Source organism: Rhyacophila brunnea, unplaced genomic scaffold, assembly GCF_057557595.1.
Source record: "Rhyacophila brunnea isolate RB1 unplaced genomic scaffold, BYU_Rbru_1.0 scaffold_2, whole genome shotgun sequence".
Taxonomy (NCBI): Eukaryota; Metazoa; Arthropoda; class Insecta; order Trichoptera; family Rhyacophilidae; genus Rhyacophila; species Rhyacophila brunnea.
In genome coordinates this window covers 54030831-54056271 of record NW_028232859.1, presented here as the reverse complement: position 1 = coordinate 54056271, position 25441 = coordinate 54030831, and the positions used below count along the sequence as shown (strand labels likewise).

The following is a 25441-nucleotide window of genomic DNA, read 5'->3' as shown; positions in this document are numbered from 1 at the left end:
ATCTACGTTATCTCGTGAAAATGTTTTAAATTAATTAAAAAATATATAAAAGTATGACTTCCAGACTTTTAGATCTGAGGTACAGTGATAGATTTTGAATCTCGGATTGTATTTTTTCAGTTTTTCATATTTTCCAATGAAACGATCTCTGTTTCATGGGAAAGCGCCACTCACCAGATATCAACATATTAGTCGATATTTTTTTATATGTAGTAAGTTTTCATTTTAATATAGGTAATAATTTCAATTTGAAATCACACAGTGAGTACATTAACACATTAGTAAACCTGTCGCGTCTGTGTAGCATACATGTGAGGTGGCATCGGGAAGTCCAACGTATTGTGTTATATGAGTGGAATTAAAGTGTTTGTGAATTCACAGAATGGCGGACTGCTTTCCAGATCCTTTCACACAATTTAAAATGCCGACAGAATAGTAAATAAAGGCAGGTGATAGAGAAGACATACAAATTTATTTCTGCGAACGGAGACCCTACATGCTAATTATTGACATGGCATTTTTGCTCAATGGAATTTTAAAAAAGGCCATGGAAACGGGTAAATCAGACTAGCTTCATATTATTGTGAATAATTATATTATCTACCTAATAGCTTAACCCTATAATAACACACATAATCATTATGTAAAGTATAAATGTTGAATACGCTATAATATAACGCGTGGTGGTGCTATTTTTTCATTAAGAACAATAATTCGTCATACGTAAACTAATGGTAAAAAAATCGCTATTTTACTACCAACAGATTTTTAAATATGTGGTTATGCTATACAATTTGATGTGATATGATTGATATATTAATTGAATGATAATTTGCATGTAGAATTTGGGAAACGCTTATGTCGAGCATCACAATACCGTCAAATATGGCGATAAATAGGGTAATAAAATTAGGCGATAGGTAGGGAGGCCGCGAAAGATTATGGGCTAGGGGCCTGCTTCCGGATGTGAGAGCCATGCTAAAAGTTATCTAATTTTCAATCAATCTATACTCCATACTTGCTTAACATTAATCCGCTGGTTATATCGAAGTGGTTAAAATTCGGTGAAATTCAAAGTGAATAGAAAATGTTAATAATATTTTGTCGAAAAGCTTTCGTATTATAAAGCAGATGTTTTCAAACTTTGTGTGTTTCACGGTGTTATGAACAGAAAATTTTCCGCTCAAAATTACAACCGGGAATTTTTTAAGCGTACGCTGCGCTTTCTTCCCATTTTAAAATTATCCATCCTTACATGCGACACCTTTTCTGCTTTCCTGAGCTGCTAATGAACGACACTCATTATTCGTCAAACTTTTCTTTCGTGTCAACCTATCCACAGTATTTTTATTACTATGACATTTCTGTTACTTAATCGCTACGAAAATAATGTTGGTAAAAAGAAATGTGGATTTTTAATAGAAATAAATAGGTAGGTACACCGCAAAAATACAGGACTGCCCTGTCGCGATAAAAGACGAACAGTTTACATGTTTGGAAAAAACAGCCACTCATTATGAATATATCAATCATTATAAGCGTTCATCAGCCACGTAGACGTACCATGAAGATTGTGCAAAATTAGTATCTTTAGAACAATTAAAGCACCGCGACGCATTCTTTGAATACCTACCACTCCTACGTGATATCATCTTAATTATTCCGAATTGAATTTGTAGAAAAATATAATTTATTCCCCATCAAATTGAAACATTTTACGATAGTAAAACAATATTGATCTAAATCTTGCATCGGTTTCCACTCAAAGGGTCACAATAATATTCCGTCATTAACTTTGTCTTATACCTATGTACGTCTTATTGTAGACCATTAGATCTGTATTTTTTGATTCTTCAGATTTTTTTCAAAATTGTGCGTCGATCCCCGCTCGCGACTCCGCATGAACTCTGCCATTCTCGGTGGTGTTGGCTTGTGTGTCTCTGATAATTACCTTAGGAATCGAGGGCATCCGTTGTTTGTTCTCCTACGGTGCAGAACTAACCTGCCATTAGTAATGCCAATTGGGAGGGCAGTAACCATGTTTAATGAAATCGCTTCGGATATTGATATATTCCACTTACGTGAGGGTGAATTTAGATGGACGTTGTTTTATAAGATTTTAATATAGGATCTATCAAAGTTCACTCTGTGTGCTTCCATCTACTTTTATTTTGTTACTTATTTTATTTATTTTCTTATTTTATTACTTATTCTCTGTATTTTTATTTTTTTAAATTATTAACACTTATTTTATGTCATGTCGTGAACGCTTTGAATTTATAATTTGTTATGTTCATTATATGTAAAATAAATAAATTTGATTTGATTTGAACCACCAAATAGGATCTTCTTCAACACACCAGAAAGAAAAAGGCTCGAGAGAACTAGAATGCGGTGGTTGGACTGTTAAGCGACACATCATCCATGAGGCTACAACGGTGCTGACAGACAGCTGGTTGACGACTTTCCTGGAGGCGGCGCAGAAGACCCACATTCGATGCTAAAAGTAACGATGATAATTATGTATTTTCGCGAATTAGATTTTCAAATTGAATGTCTGTTTGTTGGATTCTCTAGTGACTCGACCACTGAACTTCTACAGATTTCATTAAAATTAGAACTTATCACAAAAAAAAAAATGAAAATCTTTCAAATACGCTGTGGTATCAGCGATTCGTATTACCAGTTTATCAGAATGTAAAACGATAATATTGCAATTCTACTTACCTACTTAGTTAAGTGTCTAATATAAGAAAGATAACATGTCTTCGTTTTACTGTTATTTAATTATCAAATTACGTTCATACTGGAATAATTTTGTTGTGTTATTTAAAAGTAAATTATCTTATCTAAAAGGTTGACCACTATGCATGCAATATTAATATAGGTATTATCCATTTATAGCACGATCCAAATATAACCGAATTGTATGTATGCCCAAAACAACTGTCATAATAATATGTAGTAGGTATGTACCTATTTAAAGCACGGATATACCTAGGCATTAAAGCCTTAAAATTTGAGGGAAACCATGGAAATAAAATAAACACAATGCATGCCACACTGCACACGTATAACAACCAAAATTAATTAACTATTGGTTGTTAAGAAAACTGACAACCATAATTAATACATATCTAATAATATTATTATAATGCAACCCAGTACACAGTTGGACATTTTCAAGTATTATGAAGTGTTTTTTTTTTCATTAGTAAATTATATTTCATACATTTATCTACAAAATACACAGGTACTGCATAATTTTCTGCAAGGTTTTCAGGATTTATATAGCTATGACTTTATACTGAAGCTAAGCTTGTTAAAAGACTCACATGCGTATTAATATTTAAACTGAGTTACGATCATTCTTAAGATCGAATACCTATGTATTTATATTATCAAAACTGTAAGTTATTAACCATTTATAAATAAATTACTACGGTTTCACAGCTTCTATAACTTTTTCGAAAACTATGTTTCATACATATTTTATATTGAAATTATTTTTTAATTATCTGGCGACTAAAAACCAATTTTCAAATTAACGCGGGAAAAATACATCAATTATTCTGAGACGTCTAATATTGTGTGTATAAATTTGATTAGTTTCATATCATTCTAAGGTGTGATTGAGATCTCTGTGCATTTACATTTTACAGAAACTACCACGGAGGTGGCGGATGCGACTGACATTTGTATATTGCCACATTCGCGACATGTTTTGACTTTTAATGTATTAAATTTGCGACATGGCGTAAATATTTACAATAAATTTAATAATATACGTTCGGAGAAAGGGACATGATTCAGAACTAAAAATAATTTTGCACTTCGTTTAACTTCGCAATAAGAGCATTTCGTTAATTTTCATTGTAATAATTTGTTATTATATGGTTTAAAAAATCTACTAGTCACTTGGATTCCCAAGGAACAAGAGTTTAAGATCCAGAAATTGTTAATTTAATTAAATGTCAACAGGCCGAACATTTAAATTATTCCATTCAATATATTGATTTGCGAAAAAATCACGTTGAACGTTGAATATGTATTATAAAAAAATGATGCATTCAGGGCCGAATTCAACATGGTCCCTCGAATTTGGTAGAAGCCCACAAATCCCTAAAATATCCGTAAACAAAATCTTAAAGCAGAGCCTTTTTAATGCTTCCACATCAAGGCTCAATAAAAGTAGGAAGTTTCATCAAAATATAGTATCAACTATTGAAAAAAATATATATGCAGTCAGAATAAATATTTTCAATGCACAAATATATTAAAATATTAATATTATAATAGATAAATAAAATACATACAATTTGTGTGTGAATCGAATAATATATTATTATTGAAGAAAGCTCATGTTGCAATAATTAACTTGAGTATGATAATAAAAACTACTATTAAATATAGTTTAGTGACATACATGAATGAAATAATTCTGTCATACTGATACAAATTCGCACATTGCAATGAAAATAATCAAACCGGGACGAGTCGGGTTTTTGGGAACCCCATCACGAATTACCCCCTTCTAGAGAAAAAAATAATTTGTCTGATCACGGGATTTTCTATTTAGAAATTTTTAGGTAGCATCAATCACCTACGCCTCAGAAACCTGAACATGAACTATTAATAAACGAAGCCTAAACATTTTTGAACGAAAAATTCTTCGCCGTATCTGTGGATCAATCAGAGATGACAACAATAAATTGTAGGAGAAAATAAAATGCTAATCTCTCATTTCTTTGGTATGACAATTCGAATACGAACAATATGAACGCCAATGTAGTCTGAGAGTAATATCGAGGAATCGAAGTAAAAAAGTTAAACCGGTTGTTCAAAAATTCACTGCTTAGATAGAGATGGACTGCCGAATGAAATGCGGGACCACTTTGGATAGGTAGACAGAATTGTTTTTATGATTCCAGGACCTATTCCAGGTTGTTGAGATCTTGATGATGATGAATTATCAGAATCTAATATATTTACAGTGACATAGGTATAATCAGAAGAAGATTTCTAATTTAAACTCTATGGTATCATCATCATCTAACAATTTCAATTTATTTTACATGGGTGCAATAATCACTTTTTTCATTAAATTTTCAGGTGTCACTGGACGTAAGGAGCATCAAAATCAAAAACCACTCTTGAAGAGATGTTGCTGAAGCACCATGGAAGAAGAAAGAAGACCATCAAATGGTATCAGGTGTTATCTTTGGTTATCTAGCTGTATGAGTGTGAAATGACCTTCATAAAGCTAGGTTACCGGAGTTAAGATCCTACCAATGTCATCATACTGAAGAAATCCACTGAAGAAAATTGCAATCAACAATCTTGGCAACTTTTCGATATATATATCTCAATAGAGAGTGTAATAATGTACTAGCAGGGGTTGGCAAACAACGGTACGTGAGCCATGTGTGGTTCTTGGGGACACGTGCAGTTTTTCAGAAATATTGAAAGTGAAAATAAAACTGCTGATTTTTCTAGTTAAATAAAGAGCAAATATCAAGACTTTCTCCTCCACAATAATGTGAGATGGTTAGAGCAAAAGTTTAAAAGTGTTTTATGAATTTTACTGGTGATATCTAGCGGCAAAATTCCAAAAATGCAATTTAATAAATCTTCTGGATAGTTTACATTAAATGTAACAGAGGGGAGCCTCTAGCGACATAATACGAGAAGTTTAATACATTTTACTGATAATTTACATTTGTGTCACCTAAAAATATTAAAAATATTTTTTTAATTCAATAATAACTCCTTCATAAATTAATAGAAAAAAACTGTTAAGTATAAAATATGTCTTCATTGAACAAATTTATTTTTTATTGTATTTTTTTTTTATATTGTAAATCATCAGCTTTACCAGAAAATAAAAATGTGTTTAATGCGATACCTCTACCTACCAGAGGCACCTAGCGGAAAAATACGAAGCTTGCAATGTGAGACATTTTTTTGATAATTTAATTTAATTCAAGGAACAGTCTGTGTAGAGGGAAAAATTGAAGAGTAAGCCTCCAACCACAGATTGCACATAAGTATGTGATGCACCCGATTCCACATAACTTGGAACAACCTGAGAAACATACCTATCAGGAACCGAGTTGGGCTCGAGCACACATTGAGTGCGGTACCTTCTTAACTACCTATCTATGCTAATATTTCTTAACAACTACGTGTCAGCTGAGATGTATTCAAAATGGCAACCATCTTTTGTAATGTGTTAATAATACCAACTATGTTTCATAGATAGTATCAATATTTCTTAAAATTATTTGTGATGTGGGTTAAACCCCACTTGTCTTGATCTAAGATTTTTTAACAGTTATTTTTTTATTAAGTTATGTATTTTAAATAAAGAATGTAACATGTGTATATTAGATGTAATCTTGAGTATAATAAAATATAGTTGAATTAAAAGTGTATAATATGTGCTTGTCCTGTTTTCTGGCTAGATAAAACTAATATCACCTCAAAATACATTAAAAGTTTCATACATAATAGACTCCTGAAAGTATGAAAGTAAAGCAAAGTAAAAAAAGTGTATTTAAAGAATTTTAGACAATGAGGAAATAAATTCATTCGTTACATCTTTATCTGCACTGGCAGCTTCTGCAGTGTATTTAATATTATGTAAAGAATACCTCAGTTTAAATTTGTCGAATCAGCCTTTACTTGATTGAAATTCCATGATAGAATCTTCTTTTAATCGAGTCTTCCAATCCACATGCATACTAAGCCTACTCTCACATCAGAACTCGCCTCATGTGCCGCACCGCCATAAATCAAACCTTCCGAGACCGGCGACCCAATGTTGCATGTCATGACCCCACATATCTACCTAGCGACACTCGCATGTAATCTCTCGAAACGTCAAAATATACTCTAGCTAAACGTCAAACGCCATTATGCGAATATGTCATCTGACACGGAAACATCGATTTTTATGTATTGGTACCGCAGAAATTTAAGTAGAAGGCGAAAATATTGGATTCATCCATCAATTAGGCATATATCGAGCAGTGACGTCTAGATAGAAATGGCTAATGGCTGACGATTAGCTGAGCGGTTTGCGCAAATGCGCAGGCTAGCTCATAGATAATATGCGCAAGCGCAGGCTTGGCAGAACCGGGTCTCAACAAGTAGGTTGAGTCGCATGCGACCAATCTGCGGAGCTCCATTTGGCAATGTGTGTTTTGTGAATAATGATGATGTCACATTACATTTTCGACATATTGCTAACAAGGCGAGTTCTGATGTGAGAGTGGGCTAAGAGCCTTAGCTTGAATAATTGAAATACTCATGAGGGACAGGACAGAACGGGACATCTTTTTGATGTTGATCATCAATCCATGATGACAAAGGTCTCTTCATTTCATCCATCACTATGCCGTGTCTTTTGAAAACAATCTTTGAAGATATATTCCTACAACTTTGAAAATTAAGTCGTACGAACGGTCGATTGAAGCAAAAGATTCTCCGCTTCAGAATGCCTAATTATTTCCATCTTTGTCTCGATTATATGAAGTTAATGAGTTCTTAATTTCTTTTTGTCTGTATCAAAACTGCAGTTTCTCTGTTTCTCACTCATGTTTATAAATTTATCAGGGCGAAATATTCATACACACACAAACAAATAAACTGCATGGAGGTATACAGTTTTTGCATTATAAATGTACGAAATAGCGAATTGTACGAAAGTAGAACTTACGTAAGTTGAGGACGGCTGTATATCATTGACTTGTATTTTGGTAAAGTATCTCTAAACACCCACGGTGGCCGCCGATATAAAGCCGATTACCTTCAATTAGGAGAATTTGAAGTACCTCAGATAATATATAGGTAGTTATTAGAGATAATTTTCATGAATTATAGAAGCATCGATAGCTTAAAGGTGAACACTCACCCGGAAAGTGAATGATGTGAGTTCGAGTCTATGTTTTTTTTTCAAGTACCACGTTAGTGGTGAGGAGTGGGAGCCACAACTATCCGGGCCTGGCAAAATGACTTTTCATATATACCTACTATTGTATCAGGTAGACGAATCTCAAAAGAAACTATGTCTCTCATATCATGTATAATATGAAAGTCTACTCAATACCTGGCAGCATCCTTATTTACTTACCTCTCTCTAATTAAAAATTGTCTTTTATGAAAGCTGTTTTTTATATGTAATATTTATTAAATATAATAAAAACCTTTTAAATGTTGAAAAGTTGTTTATTGCATCTTTTTATATGTTTTTATACAAATTAACAGGGAAAACCTAATATAAATGAGTTGTCGAGTGACAAAACCTGCTCTGGCACCCTTTCCACTTTTACTTATTATGTAAATATATACAATTTTGTTTTCTCATCATAATTCAACTGACATTAAATGATGATGACAAATACCCAAATTTGCAAGTTGCAAAATATCTAGAGCAGTCTTGAGACTTGGTGACTCAAATAATTATAAAATTCAATGAAAATTTTAATTTATTTACAAACAATAAAATATATACTAGAAACAAAAAAATATACTATTGAAAAAATTAGGATACCGGACAATAACTGTCCATTCAGACAGGTGCACAAGCTCATTCAATAAACCATTATCTACTCAGTATGATATTGGAAGAAAATGGTGACACTAAAAAATCACTATGACATTAGAAAATAATTATAAGTGTAAACTGATAACTTTGTTTCGCCACAAATGATGTTCAATAGTAAGGTAAAGTCACCAATTGCCGTCCCCTGTCCTAATACCGCCCCCCCATCTATCTCAGAAAGTATGAGTCGCCAACCTGCGGCCAACATTTTAACTTATGATAACACGTGGTTTCACTCCCTTTAGCAATGATGAGTTTTTTTCTTACATACACATAAATGTACGTAGTTTGGTTTCCGTGCAACATTTTACAAATATTTGAATGCAATAATATGATTGATGCGACATGAATTCAGAGGATTAAGTTTTACTCTGTATTATTTAAGCCATGTAAAAGATACCAGCTTTCAAATTGCGACGTGTGATGATGCCAAATATCGCCCCCTATGATGTCTATATAACGTTCCGGGGGCGGTATTTAGAACCCATATTCACAAGTCATTCAAAATTGCCCACGCTAATTTAATTGTAATAAACATCATTAAATAATCTATTTAATAATCCAACTTCCATTTAGCATTCCAAGTTTTTGTTAAAAAATGATATTAATATTTTTTGGGTCCAAATATCGCCCCCGAGGGCGATATTTGGATAACTTTTACAAAAGTAAAAATATGCCATTTTTTATTATATCGATAAAATTATTTTTGTTTTAGTTTCTATGCTATTTTCTCTTGTATATTGTCATAACCAACAATATAAAGAATATAAATAAAATCAATTAAAACATCACTACGCAAATAAGCTTGTGAAATGGCTAAAACAAACGTGAGGCGGTATTTGGTGACTTTACCTTATGCATTAAGTGCTTCTTTTAGAGTATCGAATAATTCAAGGTCACAGCAAATTCAATGCAGCAACCATAAAGTAAACTAAAATAGGATTCAAATATTACTTCGTATTTCGTCTGTATTCAATTGTCCACAGTGATTAATATTCCAATACTCAAAAAATAGCAATAAAACCCCATTTTTTATTATTTCAATGTTTACAAATTCCTTGGCTTCTCCAAAAATTTTAAATTTTACAATACTGTAATGCACCAGCTATTTACTAAAGATGTTGAAGACAACCTTCTTCTATAAAAATTGTTCCTGAATTATGAATGAAGCTGAAAAAAAATTCTGAATAATTAACACGGTAAAACGTTTCCGTTATTTTTCTTGATCCAAAATAACACAAATATCACTCAGAGCAATTCCGTATACAAGGCAGTTATCTACAATATTTATTAGCACATGGCACTGCGTCTTATTTGATTCCAAATGCATTCGATTAGAATCAAGTATGACTTGTTATATAAATATATTTTGCAGTACTACTCAATGACATTTGATAGCTCGCAGTTAATGCGGTCATTACCGGCCGCGTTAAAAAATATCACGCCTGACAGTTAACTGCCTGAATATGACATATCATATTATTTATCACTTTTTTTATTGATTTTGGAGTTACGCGATGTTAAAGTAGGCGATCTAATAATTTTCATAGAAACTTTGAAAGGCATCCGGTGTTTATTGCATAGAAAAATGGCACTTATGACAAACTGAAACTCGATTCAGCCATTTTGTCAACCACAGAAGTTTATGTGTAACATTATTTAATATTGACATACCGTTCATTCACCCTGTATACAAAAATGACAGTAAAAATTATACTGTAAAGTATCTGGATTTGAGACAATTCGCAAATATTTGGACCGATACTTAGGAACCAAATTTTCATCACACAGCATTTTATAAAAACACACACACAACAATTACAACACACTTATGATTTTCTCATTGTAAGCATTGCATTGATTTCCCAAATAATTGTTCTTAAATTGTTAATCACCTCTTTTAATTGTTTATTTTTTAGCACAACCTGTTCTGTCAGTTCTTTGTTTTCTTCACAAACCACTTTGTAAGCCTCAGAGGTTTTTTTCTCATCGATTGTTTTGTGTTCATATTCTTCTTTGAGGGGTATTAAGCTTTCTATATGTGTATATTCCATTCCCTGGAGAAGTAAAATAACAAATATGTTATATATTATATTATATATTGATACCAAATAATACAATAAATGCCTAAATCCCCCATCAATATAATCTTTTAACCAACAAAGAAAAAAAGGATGGAAAGGAAAGGAAAGGAAGGGAATAAAAGAACTCATACATAATATATGTAGTTGTCAGTATATTATTGATCATTATATCTATTTTTAATGTATCGAATTATTCGACCGCAATAATAAATTCCCAGGGACTCATATACCGGTAAACAACTGTTTACCTATGTCAGCAAATTGATTGGCGATATTAAATACGGTATCGTAACTTTAAATAAGACGATTCTAATGGATTTAAGTTTTGTACTATTACTTAAGGCTATACTTCAGTTGAGGCATGGTCTAAAAAGATCGTGGCTAGACGAAGCGCGGATTTTGCCGAACGAAATATAATTTGTCATAAAAATCCAACACGCGTCCATTTAATATTATGTTTATTGTTATATTACTAACAATAATAGTATATTCATTGACATATTTTCTTTTGTAAGTACATACGTAAAGTTTTTTAGTCATCTTTACATGATTTAAGAATATTTTCATCCGACGCCATGACAAAACAAATCGACGTGCGGACACCTCGACTGTCCGTCTCCGATTGGCGACTAGCGAAAAATTTCGTCGCACCTACTGTTGAAAATTATTTGCCATTTCACTGAAATACGCTCATAAACTACGATTATTTGAAATTGAATTTTTTTATATTTTCTTGATTATTTGAAACCAACTAACGGAACTCGATTTATGTCTTACATCTCATATGACAAGCCAGATATACTTTTATGCTATAAATTTGATTTGATTTGAATATTTAATTTGTCTGAATCCATGGTTTTAACTAAAGTGAAAACAAACCCTCCTACATAAACCCTTATATATTATCAATATGTATAACTAATTCTTTTCACCAGAGGTCATTTTTTGTGATCTATACGTTGGCTATAAAATGACCATGAGAGCGGAGCGGTATGTCGAATTATTTCAGTAACAAATTTTATATGAAACAATGAAATATTGGAGAATGCATTTTCTATCATTATATTCATTAACAATCATCCATGCTGATCACAAAACTTTGAGGGATTAACGAAAAAGATGATAGTCACATTTGAAACCACATAGAAGGGAATTTGCACTACAGGTTTTAAGGTGGATATAGATGGATAATCTGGCTAAGATATAACAGCTACTGAAATAACAATGTTATTAACAAGTTATGCCTGTAGGTATGCATTAGTGACGCACAAATTGAATTTTGTTTTTAATATATTTAATACTTAATAATATAATATTAATATGACTTTTCACGGAGCCAATTATAGGTACATTACAATAGATTTCAGCTGTAGAAATTCTATCTTACTCTAACGCATAGAGCGGAGATATAAGCATTCCGAATGCTTACTCATTCACACTTATGGTTCGTTTTTGTTCAGGCCTTGATAGGGGCCCTTGTCGTATCCATGTTTATAGAAAATGAAGTCTAGATAATAAAAATTTAAACAAATATTATAGGAACTTAAACCTCTATTTCCTTATCTTGCTTTCTATAAGTATTTCAGTCAAACAGCTGAAGTTAAGTGTGTAATTTTATAATGGTCCACGCGACCAGATTTTGAACAGTAATGCACGTGTGAATGTCCTTTACACATTCCGATATGTGGACATTCATTCATTCATAAATTTTAGGGTCAAGTTTTAATCAGACGCGATTACTTATACGATCTTTACCACGTGTAAAACTACATGCTTCTGGACGATCGGGAAAGCGCCTACGTGTAAAGGACGCTATTATATATATAGCAGATATGTTGATTGTGTGATGGATTTTGGTCAATTGCACCAACAGCGTACATGTAAGTTGTTTTCAAATTGACCATGACGAAGACCATGTGAACACGTCGTATCACTTAATTCGTATGACATTGGTCAAAGCATGCTGCAGGAGTGAATTTAATACAAAATTTCCTGATTTTCAATTGAATGCGCTTTCAAAGTACACATACTATTTTGATTAATTGAAAAAAATAATATTATCAAAAAAAAGAAGAGAGAGTTGGTCGACTTCTGATGACTTCACCAATACTACAAATCACAACTCCAACTCATACTTATAATATCGTAAATTTTATAAGAAAGAATGTAAAAAATAAAAGCATTGTTCTTACAGGTTCCTGACAGTTTTCATTGCACTTGTCATAAATGAGCCGCAGACGTTTGAAAAGTAAACGTATTGTCCGGAGTTGTTCTTGTATTTTTGCTTTCTTTTCATTGCTTGAGTTAGATCCTTGAGGTGTTCCATTGGGAGGCTGAAATGGACAAAATGTTGTAAGATAAATAAATAATATTCTATTTTTCTGAATAAGTGATGTTTCAAACCATATTTTGGTTTGAAACATCACTGTTACTAATATTGTCCTAATAGCAGATAACTGTTTTAAAACAAAATTTGACAGTTGAAGTACATTTTAACAGATGCCATAAGCATGGGATAAAATAAAAAAAATTTCATCCTTGCTCAATGTCAGGTTTTAGTGAAATAGATGTAATATAAAACTCAAAACAATTTTTTAGCAAACTAAGATAAAGATACAGATGACTTGATACCTGAATAGCTTTTAATGTCTGAAATACTTCTTGTGTCCGGCTTACAATATCCTGAACAGTTTCTTGGCCAAATCTGAAAAAAATCAAATAAAACATTGTATGCTTTTATCTCATAATTAATTGATGTTGAGGTTCCATTTTACTCATTTTATTTTACCTACTTTTACTAAACTTATATAGCCATTTGTTGTAATAGATAATATTTTTTTAATAGATTCAAGCTCTGTACTATTCCATTTAAGTCGTTTTTTGCGACCCGAGTTTCGCCTTTCGGCATCTTCAGGCGTCGTGTACACTCACCAAAGCCAAATACACACTGACAACGAACACCCTTAACTCTAACTTATATAGTAAATCAATACAATAAAGTAGGTAAAAACTCCATTACCTACCTATTTAGTCAGAAATTACAACAAAAAATACAATAAACAAATTATGAATAACTGAAGTAAAAAACCTAATTAGTAAAAACCCTCTCTTATTAATAACAATACACTGGACAGCATATTATTATAATAAATCGTCAAACCCAATAATAGGTCAAAATTTTTTATAACAATAAAAATACTACACTCAAGAGGTGTAAATCGTCAATTCTAAGAAAAAATAATTAATCGAGTTAACTAATGAGATATTAGTCTTTAATAATACTCTTACAAGGTACCTACTTTTAAAACATTATTTTTTAACAAAAACAAAATTATACATATAAACTCGCTTAATATAATATATAACTCCATTAGAATCCAGAATCCATTAGAATTTAAATTCAAATTCCATCAAAATTTCGCGTTGCTTGTCAAAATTTGTGGTTTAACAAAAGTTGTATCAAAAATAATGTGATTCCGGGTTTATTTGCAAGAATCAAATTTGATGTAAGTGCCATAAAAAATAACAATACTCCAAGCACATATCAAAGTAAAAAAACAAAAATCACTTCACTTAGTAGATACGAAATCAGAGGTATTAAAAGTGTTGAATTAATAATATTTTTTTCCTAACAAATTTTATAAACATTTTTGTAGTCGGTAGAATATAAGAATAAAAATAGTAGACCTCTAAATAAGAACCTCATATTATTGATATGCTGAATTTGTGAAGTGACACCTTTTCTTGAACCTATCATATTGTAGGTTCAAATTCAGTGCAAATATTTTTCAAAAAAAAATCTAATACTAAAAAACACGAAAGTGTAAACAAATATAATTTTATTCATTTTCATAAGCTAACATTACAAATTATAAGTTTAAAACATTCACAAGATGGCATGAAAGATTTCTGTTATTATTGCATTTTTATTAAATTATAAAAAAATGACTCATAAAAGAAAGCAATTCAATGAATATTTGTCGAGGAACGTTTTTTTTTAAATTTAGTACACAACAATTATGATTTAAGAAACAATTATTATAATAGCGTGTATTTGACGGCAGTACGTTTTGGTCGCCGCGGAGGATTTCGGAACATTAGTGTATAGAAAATTAATAATTGGTTCCTTAATTAGTGTATAGGTTTAACGGTATGCAATGTATTAGAATAACTATTATAAATTGTTTTTTTTATAATTTTATTTTCTTTTCTATTGATAGCTATTAATTGATAATTGATATTATTATATTGATAGATATTAATTGTTAACTTGATAATTATTATATTGAGGGTTTCTTATATCCATCGACCGTGTTAGTCTAGGATCAACGAGTTCAGGCAATACACAATTCATATAAATCTTGTCACTTGTGATGTGAAGAGTAATATTGTTTTTATTATTCAATGAAATAGGTTCTTACCTCAATATATGTTTTACTTGAGTTAAATAATTACTAATAAATGCCTAAGGTGATTCCATTCAATTCAACTCGGCATTAAATATATTAAATTCTAAGAGTTTTGTACTATTTCATTTGAGTCGTTTTATGCGATCCTGGTTTCGCCTTTCGACATCGTCAGGATGCGCACTCATCAAATATACAATGACAACGAAAGCAGCTAATTCTCACTTAACAATAAATTAATACAATAAAGTAAGGTAAAAACTTTATCACCTACCTATTAAGTCAAAGTGCACAATGAAAAATTTAACAAACAATTAATTATGAATAGTTGAATTGTGGCAGTATGAAAAAAAAAGATTTTACCACAAACCATCTGAAAAATACATACATCATAAAACATATACGTGATTTTGTGCCCCAAAACACTTATTTTATTATTATTTTGACGATTAGGAAAATTATGACACATGTTTCAGTGGCCATTACTATGACAGCATTCGAAAACGTATTTTACTTTAAATTTTCTACAAATTTACTATTTGTGACATAAACCACTTAAGATCGATAATAAATAGACCTTGAAAAATAATATTATTTTGTTTCTATTGATAATGCCAATAAACATACTCCTGGATACGTCCCTTTGAAAATAACAAAACATGGCCACCCAGGTACATAAAAACTGTATTAAGTACATGCAAAGTTTTTCAAATCGCTTAAAGCCCAACCAAGTAGGTATTTATCAAAATAATTAAAGTCCACCTATATTTCATCTAAACTGCTCAAGTCCAAAATATTTTTTTTTATAAATGTTGCACCGAACGAATACCTTTAGGACTTCTTTGTAGCCATCGTGGTTATAAGATTCAATTATCTTACAATATCTCACATGCTGCAACCATTTGTATTACAAGATAATAAATAATATAATATAACTACATTTTTCTCAGTTTGACATTCAGTGGTATTTTATGATGTTTGATTTGTCAACACAAATTATAACACCTGGTCTACGTTATGTGGTCTTGCCAATTTGATTGTTACTGCAATGCGAGTAAAGGTCATTTTTCTATGAGTTAAAATACTGTTCGCAATGGATAAAAGCCTACTAAGGTTAGAAATGAGAAATTAGAAAAACTATATGGATTAATGATCAAATGGTCTCTTTTTGTTAATTTTGCAAAATAATTATATTTCTAAATTGTCTGAAAATAGGATAAATACATGAAATTGTACCGAATTTATAGGGTTTTATTTATTTTTTCATTGTTAATTATTATTTATAGTATTACTTGAATGTTATATTATAATAAAAAAATATTTTTATTGTGCAGTATATATTATTTTGTGAGAAAAAATCATTCAAAATTGGCTGATGTATACTCAAACTAAAATGGCTTTAAAATATTTATTTTTCTGATATTAAAAAAAGTACGTGGGTTAATCAATCAAATGTATTATTTTACCCATTTCTTTCATACAATATACCTGCAAAACTATTATTAAGTTCAAAAATTCACTGTGGCGTGACAGTCGTTTTGGCCAATTTCGAAAACAGGACCGACTATTTGTCATTTATTTTAAAAAGTAAAGCGAATCAGAAAAATTTAATGACACAAAAAGTTTTATTTGAATATTATTTATTAGATTTTAAATAAATAAAGTGTTTATTATGTATCAATTCGTGTTAAACATCCTTGCCATTTCCACGATTCTGAGAAGACAAGAAAAAACGGGTCCAATGGCCTTAATGTTTTGAGAAAAGCAAAAATAGCATGGCTGAAGAAGGAAACAAATCACTGGTATGCAGTACGGGATAATGTAAGTCAATATCTTAAATTAATTCACTGTTTACTTGCTCGTAAACTTCATCCCATTGAATTTGATAGCTTAGATAGGGAGTTGAGATATAATGTGTCAGTAATAATCCAAGCCAAATACGAGAAACAAGTTTATAAATTAAAGAAACTTATAGATGATAAATTAAAAAACACTAGTGAACGTGTAACAACTAGCATGACCAAAACTAAAATAGAATTTTTTGATAGAATAGTTAACCTTTCGATTGTAATCTAAATAATGATGAGACGGCCCTTTTATCTAAAGGTCTCAAGTATTGTCCGTTATCAACCAACCAAAAATCAGATTTTGAAAACTTAGCGATTGATCTGGAAATGGCCTTACATAAGGATTTGACAGGTAAACATATTTGTTCCAGAATTTTGAAAACAGATTGTAAAAACGCCAATGAGAATAAGCCTTTTAATTCAGAATTATTGACACTTAAAAATATCCGAAACAAAATAAAACAGAATAATATCGTAGTAACGAAGGCGGATAAAGGTAATACCACAGTTTTGTTATCTTGTGTTGAATATGTCGATAAGGTAACTAAGTTTTTAAACGATAATAAGATAATAGAATTAAAAAATGATCCTACTGTTAAATTTAATAAAAATGTCAAAGATTTAATTAAAAATTCAAAAATTACTATTAACTCAAAGGACATGTTTCATTTAACTGAGCGTAATCCATTAGCTCCTAAACTCTATGGGTTACCAAAATTGCATAAAATATCCTTTCCTATAAGACCGGTAGTCTCATATGTAAATGCTCCAGCCTATAAATTATCTCAGAAGGCGAACCGATTAATTCGTTATCACACTAAATTTAATCCTAATTACAGCGTCAAAAATTCGATAGATTTAATTAGTAAAATAAATAATCTTAATAACTGTAATATTCCTAGTAATGCTAAATTAATTTCTTTTGACGTAATCAGTTTATTCACTAATGTACACATAGGTAAATGTAAAAATATTGTCCATGAAATGTTAACTAAACGCCGTGTGAATCCAGTGATTATCTTGGAATTGATGAATATTTTAGACATATGTGTAGAACAAAATTATTTCCAATTTAACGGTAAATGTTATAAACAAATTTCAGGCCTGGCAATGGGAAATTGTCTGTCTCCTTTGTTAGCAGAGTTATATATGGACTTTTTAGAATCTATTATGTTCGAAAACAAAACTAAAACCAGAGATATCATATATTGGTTTCGGTATGTAGATGATATACTTTGTTTGTTTAATGGTACAGATAGACAACTGACCAAATTCCATAATTTTTTAAATTCACTAGATGATAATATTAAATTTACATTAGAAGTTGGGTGTTAAGAAAATTAATTTTCTAGACCTAAATATTAACATAGAAAAGAACATACATGAGTTCAACATTTATAGAAAACCGACATATTCGGATTGCATTATACATAGTTCCTCGAATCATCCACCTGCATATAAACTAGCCGCATTTCATTCAGATATACATAGACTTGTAACTGTGCCCTTAAGTGAAACAAATTTTCAAAACGAACTTTCAACGATTAAACAAATTGCTATTAACAATGGTTATGAGGAGTCTCTTATAGACAAACTTTTAATAAAAAAGAAAATAAAATTAGTATCTAAATTATTATATAAAGGTATAGAACCTACCATACCGGTCATTGCTAATCATTGGTGTAGATTAAGTTATATAGGTAAAACCAGTGAAAAAGTTAAAAAACATCTGTCCAAAAATAATGTCAAACCGGCATTTTATTGTAATAACACAGTTGGTAGATTATTAATAAATAATAAGGACTCCATAGAGATTAAAAATAAATCCGGTATTTACAAATTAGACTGTAACAACTGTCCTAAATTTTACATTGGTAAAACTACGAGGAGCCTAAATATTAGAATTTCAGAACATTTAGCAGCCCAAAGATTGGACAAGGATACTTCAACGTTTGCTAACCACTTATTAAATGAAAAACACACGTTTGACATTGAAAAGGGTGCAAAACTACTTCACAGTCATACGGGTGATTATAAATTATTCTACCAAGAAATATTAGAAATAAATAGAGCACAGTTGCAAAGCTTACCTATACTGAACGATCAACTTAGCTTTCCTAGTAGCCCTTTGTTATATCCTATATGATGTATTACATATGAGACTATATATGGTCAATTGTATTGACACTAAATTTATAAAATTTATATATGTTTGTATGAGAGTCTATGGATGAGAATTTAGGTATGTATATTTGTATAATATATATATATTATATTACGTGAGTTATATATTATATTAAGTGAGTTTATATGTATAATTTTGTTTTTGTTAAAAAATAATGTTTTAAAAGTAGGTACCTTGTAAGAGTATTATTAAAGACTAATATCTCATTAGTTAACTCGATTAATTATTTTTTCTTAGAATTGACGATTTACACCTCTTGAGTGTAGTATTTTTATTGTTATAAAAAATTTTGACCTATTATTGGGTTTGACGATTTATTATAATAATATGCTGTCCAGTGTATTGTTATTAATAAGAGAGGGTTTTTACTAATTAGGTTTTTTACTTCAGTTATTCATAATTTGTTTATTGTATTTTTTGTTGTAATTTCTGACTAAATAGGTAGGTAATGGAGTTTTTACCTACTTTATTGTATTGATTTACTATATAAGTTAGAGTTAAGGGTGTTCGTTGTCAGTGTGTATTTGCCTTTGGTGAGTGTACACGGCGCCTGAAGATGCCGAAAGGCGAAACCCGGGTCGCAAAAAACGACTTAAATGGAATTGTACAGAGCTTGAATCCATTAGAATTTAAATTCAAATTCCATCAAGTACCTTCGGTCGAAAGTATTAATATTATTAATATTAATATTTTTTTAATAGTATAATATATTTACAAATGATAAAATTATCGACTCTTTTGTATAATTTAAATTATAAAACTAACTTGCTAATACTACAATATTTCAAAAAATCATACCGACAGAATAAGATACTCAGTCAGATAACGAAATACGTTTTCTTCCCAATTTGCTCCAAAAAGGAAAGGAACTTAAGCTTACACCAATAGCGTCCGCTGTTTTGATTTTACATAATTATATCACCAATGCAGGGAAACAACACAAAAAATGTTAAATTTAAATAAATATTATACTTATTATAGTATTGCCAAAGAAAAAAGTTTATTTGTCTCAAGCATAGGACATTTTACGAAAATGATTTTACTGAATTCAAAACTCACAACTGCCCAACTGAAACATAAATCATTAATGGTAGTGAGGCTTTAATTATTAAATAAATAAATACGAGATGCCAATGATACTGTGCTGATTGCTGATAGTTTAAAGAGTTTACATCAACTGGTAGAAAAGGTTAATGAGGTCAGTAATTCTTATGGTTTAAAAATGAACCTCAAGAAAACAAAACTATTAATAGTATCAAAAATAGCGACACCAGACACCAACACATTTTTTGTCATTAACAGCGAACCAATCGAACGTGTGACCCATTATAAATATTTATGTACATGGGTCAATGAGAAATGGGACCAGTCTCAGGAAATAAAAAATAGAATTGAGATTGCAAGGAGCGCCTTTATCAAAATGAGACGCCTCCTTAGCAATCGAGATCTTAACCTAGGTCTGAGACTGCGTATGGTACGTTGTTATGTTCTCTCAATTCTTTTCTATGGTATAGAAGTATGGACGCTAAACCAAGAGATGTCACGGAGAATTGAAGCTTTCGAGATGTGACTGTATAGACGCATCCTCAAAATTCCTTGGACTGACCGGGTGACAAATGTTGAAGTTCTCAATCAAATGGGGAAGGACCGAGAAGTTCTATGTAGTATCAAAACCAGGAAACTACAGTACCTCGGCCACATTATGAGAGGACAAAAATACGGCATTCCCCAACTTGTCATTCAAGGAAAGATCAATGGGAAGCGTAGCAGAGGACGGCGCCGCATTTCATGGCTTAAGAACCTCCGTGATTGGTACGAGTGCAGCTCCACTGAACTGTTTTGGGTAGCAGACGACAAAGATAAGATTGCCTTGATGGTGGCCGACCTCCGCTAGGGGATGGCACAATAAGAAGAAGAAGAAATAAATACATCTACAAATGCATAAGACAGTGGAATTGTTTTTACCTGCACAATGATGCTGTGTTAAACTCTTTATTCTGCTGCGGCTGATTAGCCACTTGATTGACTTGGTTGCCCACACTTGTACTGCTCTGACCGATGGCGATGTTAGTGTTAGCTCCTACCACCACTGTGGTCATCGGATTGGAGATGGTCTGACTGCTGGCCATGGTGTTCCCCGCAATTCCCATACTGGTTTGCATTCCTGTACCTGTCATTGTTGTGCCCATGCCCGTACCAGGCATTGGCATTGTCCCCGTGAGCCCCGCGTTTGTATTCATCGGAGTTCCCATTCCCATCACTCCCATTCCTGGGTTTGGTGAAGCAGCAGCACTTGCGACAGCCATACTCTAGAACATGACACACTTTGACATTTACTTTCAATTGAATGTATGCAATCATGACCAGTGTTTTTCAAACTGTAGTACAAGAATGTTAGGGATGTGCACCATGCGGTATATTTTACTTATTAGTGATTCACAGACAGTATGTACTCCAAAAATAATATAATTTTGAAATAATAGGAAGAATTTGATATTGAACTTATAGAACAGCGCCCGGAAACCTATGCCACGGGTTCCACTAAGTGGCACGTGAAAAGATTTTTGGTGGCACGCCTCGAAAATGACGATTTATTAAAATTTTCAGTACTTAAATTTTCCAAATTTAAAAAAGTTTGTGGACACTTTAAGTACAGACCTACAAACTTATCTGTAGAATGGCCAAAAATGGAACTACGAACTACCATAGGACACCATTTTGAAAAATTCATTCGAATGTCAGATTCTGTTCAGTTACGAGCCTTGATTGGGTAGTTTTCGACAGTGGCTCCCCTATCCGATTCTTCAGATAAGTTTGTAGGTCTGTAATAGCTTTGTAATAACTGATATAATGGATTATTTTTCAACTTTGCAGAAGTATTTCATCAACAGGTTTAAGGATTTACAAAAACACTCACGCATGTTTAAATATAATAATTATATTGCAGCCTGACATTAAAGACCGTTACAAAATTGATAAAGAATATTTTGAATTTTAGAACATTGAGTATGTTGACTTAGAGTTAATCGAATTTCACAATTCTTAAATTTGGAAATTAAACTTCAAAACTTCCAGAGATGAAATTATGAAAAATGAAGACAATTATCTTGACAATAATCAAAACGTGGAATGAACTCCCAGACAGATTTCATTGTATGAAAAGAGTCGCATTCTCTCTTTTAAGTGTTTTCGGTACAACGTACCTATACTACTGTGAGCAAACATTCTCAATTATGAAATATATTATATGTCCGTACTTTATCGAAATCGTAATTCGGAAATGTGCATAAAATTAAAAACTTCAAACTATGAATCAAATATTGAGGTGATAGCTTCCAAAATTGAACCTCAAGGGAGTCACTAATGTTTAAATATTGTAATTTGTATGATGTTTTCATGTAGCGCGTATTATTATAGTCAAATAAAATTGTCTTAGAATAGATTTACTGGTTTTATTTCAGTGGCACGCCAATGCATTTGGAATGCCGACCGCTGTTATAGGACACACTTTCACTTTATTCCTATAAACAAATGGAAAGGAAAATACGAACCTGCTGTGGCATTCCTGGCATATTCCCCATCGGGTTTTGTAATCCAGGGTTGTACGTTTGTCCCATTTGGTTTCCCATGCCTCCCATGCCTACGGCTCCTGCCATTTGACCACCCATTACACCTGTAATATTTTTACAAAAATTACATAGCAAACTGGTCTCAGATATTCATCAAACTGATTTAGAAATAATTCAGTTATAGTCAAAGATGAAAGTGAATCTGATAAGGTTTATTAATTTTTTAAATAACCATGCCATTGCTTTCTCATACAAGGTCGTTCAGAGAGATAATTACATCGAGTTATTCACATATTTGCATTTGTGGTTATGTATTTAAAAAATTTGCTCGATTACAATTTTTAGGTGAAGTGTGCAGTTAGTTATAATTCCTCCATTTATGTCTTTAATTTTCTTTATGGCTGAATTAAATAATATGTTGTGTAGTTTTCTTGCGTTATTTTGTTGTTTAGTATTTCGAGAGGTGTTTGGAGGTCAAAATTGTGATTATGTTGTCTACATCGAGCTCCGAGCGCTTCATTTATTGGGCAGTCGTTGATGACATGTCACACAGTGTGAGACGTGTAACTGTCATACAAACAACTTAAATCTTTTTTAGATAGGCACTCAGGGCTCCGTGGCCTGTTAGTATCTGTGTGAGTTTGTATGATGTTTTTATGTTCCTGACCTAAATGGCGGCTGAAATTATGTTTGGAATAAATTTCCGCATTACTGATTCTGTGGTGAATGGATGCTGTTCCATAATTCTATTGTGTCTACGTTTAGTTTTTTTTTGCATTACTAACTTCTCTACAACATAAGATGCCTTCACTATCATCACGCTAATACGATTTTCTGTGATTGAAGTACGAATATTTTCACAGACCTTTCAGCATTGACAGTATACAACATTTTGAAACAATAAAAAAACAACTAAAGTGGTGAGAATTATTGGAATGGCAAGCATTACACGTACCATAGACGGGAAGCACTTCTATAGTATTATTTCAGTATTGACAGTTCTTCTGGCGACAAGTGAATTCGCAGAGACAAAAAAGAGTGCATCTCCTATTGACAATAATTTTGTTAGGTCCTCCATGTTAATGCTATGTTGATGTGAAGTATAATATTATAACCAATCCATCTAACTTGGTACTCTAACTTACCGTCAAGTTGTTTTTGTGTTGTAGGCTTGTACTGACATATTAAAAAAGCAAGTTGTATTAATTTGTATGAATATAATTCTTTGTTACTGTTTTAAGAATTTGAAATGTACACATTCATTCGGTAGCAGTCTATGCTGGCCGAAATGCTACAATTATTGAGATCAAATCTTGATAATAGTGCCGCAGATGACTAAAATCAATGTGAAGGCATCTTACGTTGTATAGAAGGTAGTAATGCGTCTGACAGATCACAGAGGCGGAGAACTTTACTAGTAAGTTCTACCTTAAGTAGGTAACTCCCATCTTTATTAAGTTATTATTTTTCTACCACCGTAAAAAATAAACTACTTATTGTAGTTATTTGCAGCCTAAATCTGCCAAACTAACTCAATTGCATGGGTCGAATGTGTTGGCTATGCACCACAGAAACTTGAAATAATGATTTTTTTTTTTAATAATACTACTTTAGTGCCTAGAGTAGACTAACCTGTTTAAACTAGCATAGCAAATAAGAGAGTAACCTTTTACCTGACATTTGGTTTCCCATCGAACCTGGCATCGATGGACCCATGGGGCCCGTGCCGAAATTGTTTCTCATATTGGATTGGCTGTTAGGAAACCCTCCAGTAAATTGGTGACCCTGCCCCGACATCTCGAATTTCAATTTTTTAAATCTTTCTATTCAATCCACACAAACATACCACCAACAAAAGGACAAGCACGAATTGTCAATAAGTCAAAATAGCCGGCGACAGTGCTGCCAGAAACAATATTTATACTATAGACAATTTTGACAATATCAATAGAGAATATTGATACAAGTATCACCTACTCTTAAATTGAGTATACCCAGTATGAAATATTAAAAATCACAAAGGAAATAGGTAGGTATCTACCTATTAAAATAAGGTTACTTTGAAATCATTGATCACGAAACATTAATTTGTCGTTTACTGACTCGTCGACTCTTACTTCAGGATGTTCTTATAGGTCAGGGGAAGGCAAACTGCGGCCCGCCGGGTATTTTTTTGCGGCCCGCCATCATTAATTGTACTTCTGATTACGAATAACTTTTTTATATTTTTTTAAAAAATATTGACAATAGATTAAAATTTGAAGAATTTGTTGTTTCGTTAATGTATTATCTCAGTACGTCTTCCTTGCGTCTCGTCTCACACTATGTAACCACTATTTTCTATGTTGAACATCGTGACACATTTAAATACTTTTAACTCTGCGTTGCAAGGAAAAAAAATATATGCCCACGATATGGTGAACAGTTTGAGTGGATTTCAATTAAAACCAATGACATTAATATGGACGAATCATCTGGAAAAGAAAATGACACTCACTTTATTGTCGGGTCTGCCGAATGGCATAATCTGTTCTAACGCCATTACAATAAAGGTGATATTGCTATAAATTCCTGATGCTTTTTGTTGGTCTGCCAAATGGTTTGGTTCGAACGGGTTCGCTCAAATGAACATTGACATTAGAAACACTGCTCTAACGCCATTACAATAAAGGTCATATTGCTATAAATTCCCGATGCGTGATATCGCATAATGGAAATTGCGTGACGTCTACCTATACATGCGAA

At 31.9% G+C, this 25441-nt stretch overlaps 1 protein-coding gene across 1 annotated transcript; it reads right to left on the bottom strand.

Moving 5' to 3' along the window:
• Positions 1-8208: 8208 nt before the first annotated feature.
• On the bottom strand, positions 8209-24574 carry MED30 (Mediator complex subunit 30). Its single transcript, XM_085947173.1, has 6 exons — positions 24370-24574; positions 22679-22800; positions 21093-21436; positions 13321-13393; positions 12882-13022; positions 8209-10662 (listed from the first exon to the last, which is right to left on the bottom strand). The coding sequence occupies exons 1-6, from the start codon at positions 24491-24493 to the stop codon at positions 10435-10437; spliced, it is 1032 nt and encodes a 343-aa protein (XP_085803299.1). The 5' UTR covers positions 24494-24574; the 3' UTR covers positions 8209-10434.
• Positions 24575-25441: the final 867 nt, after the last annotated feature.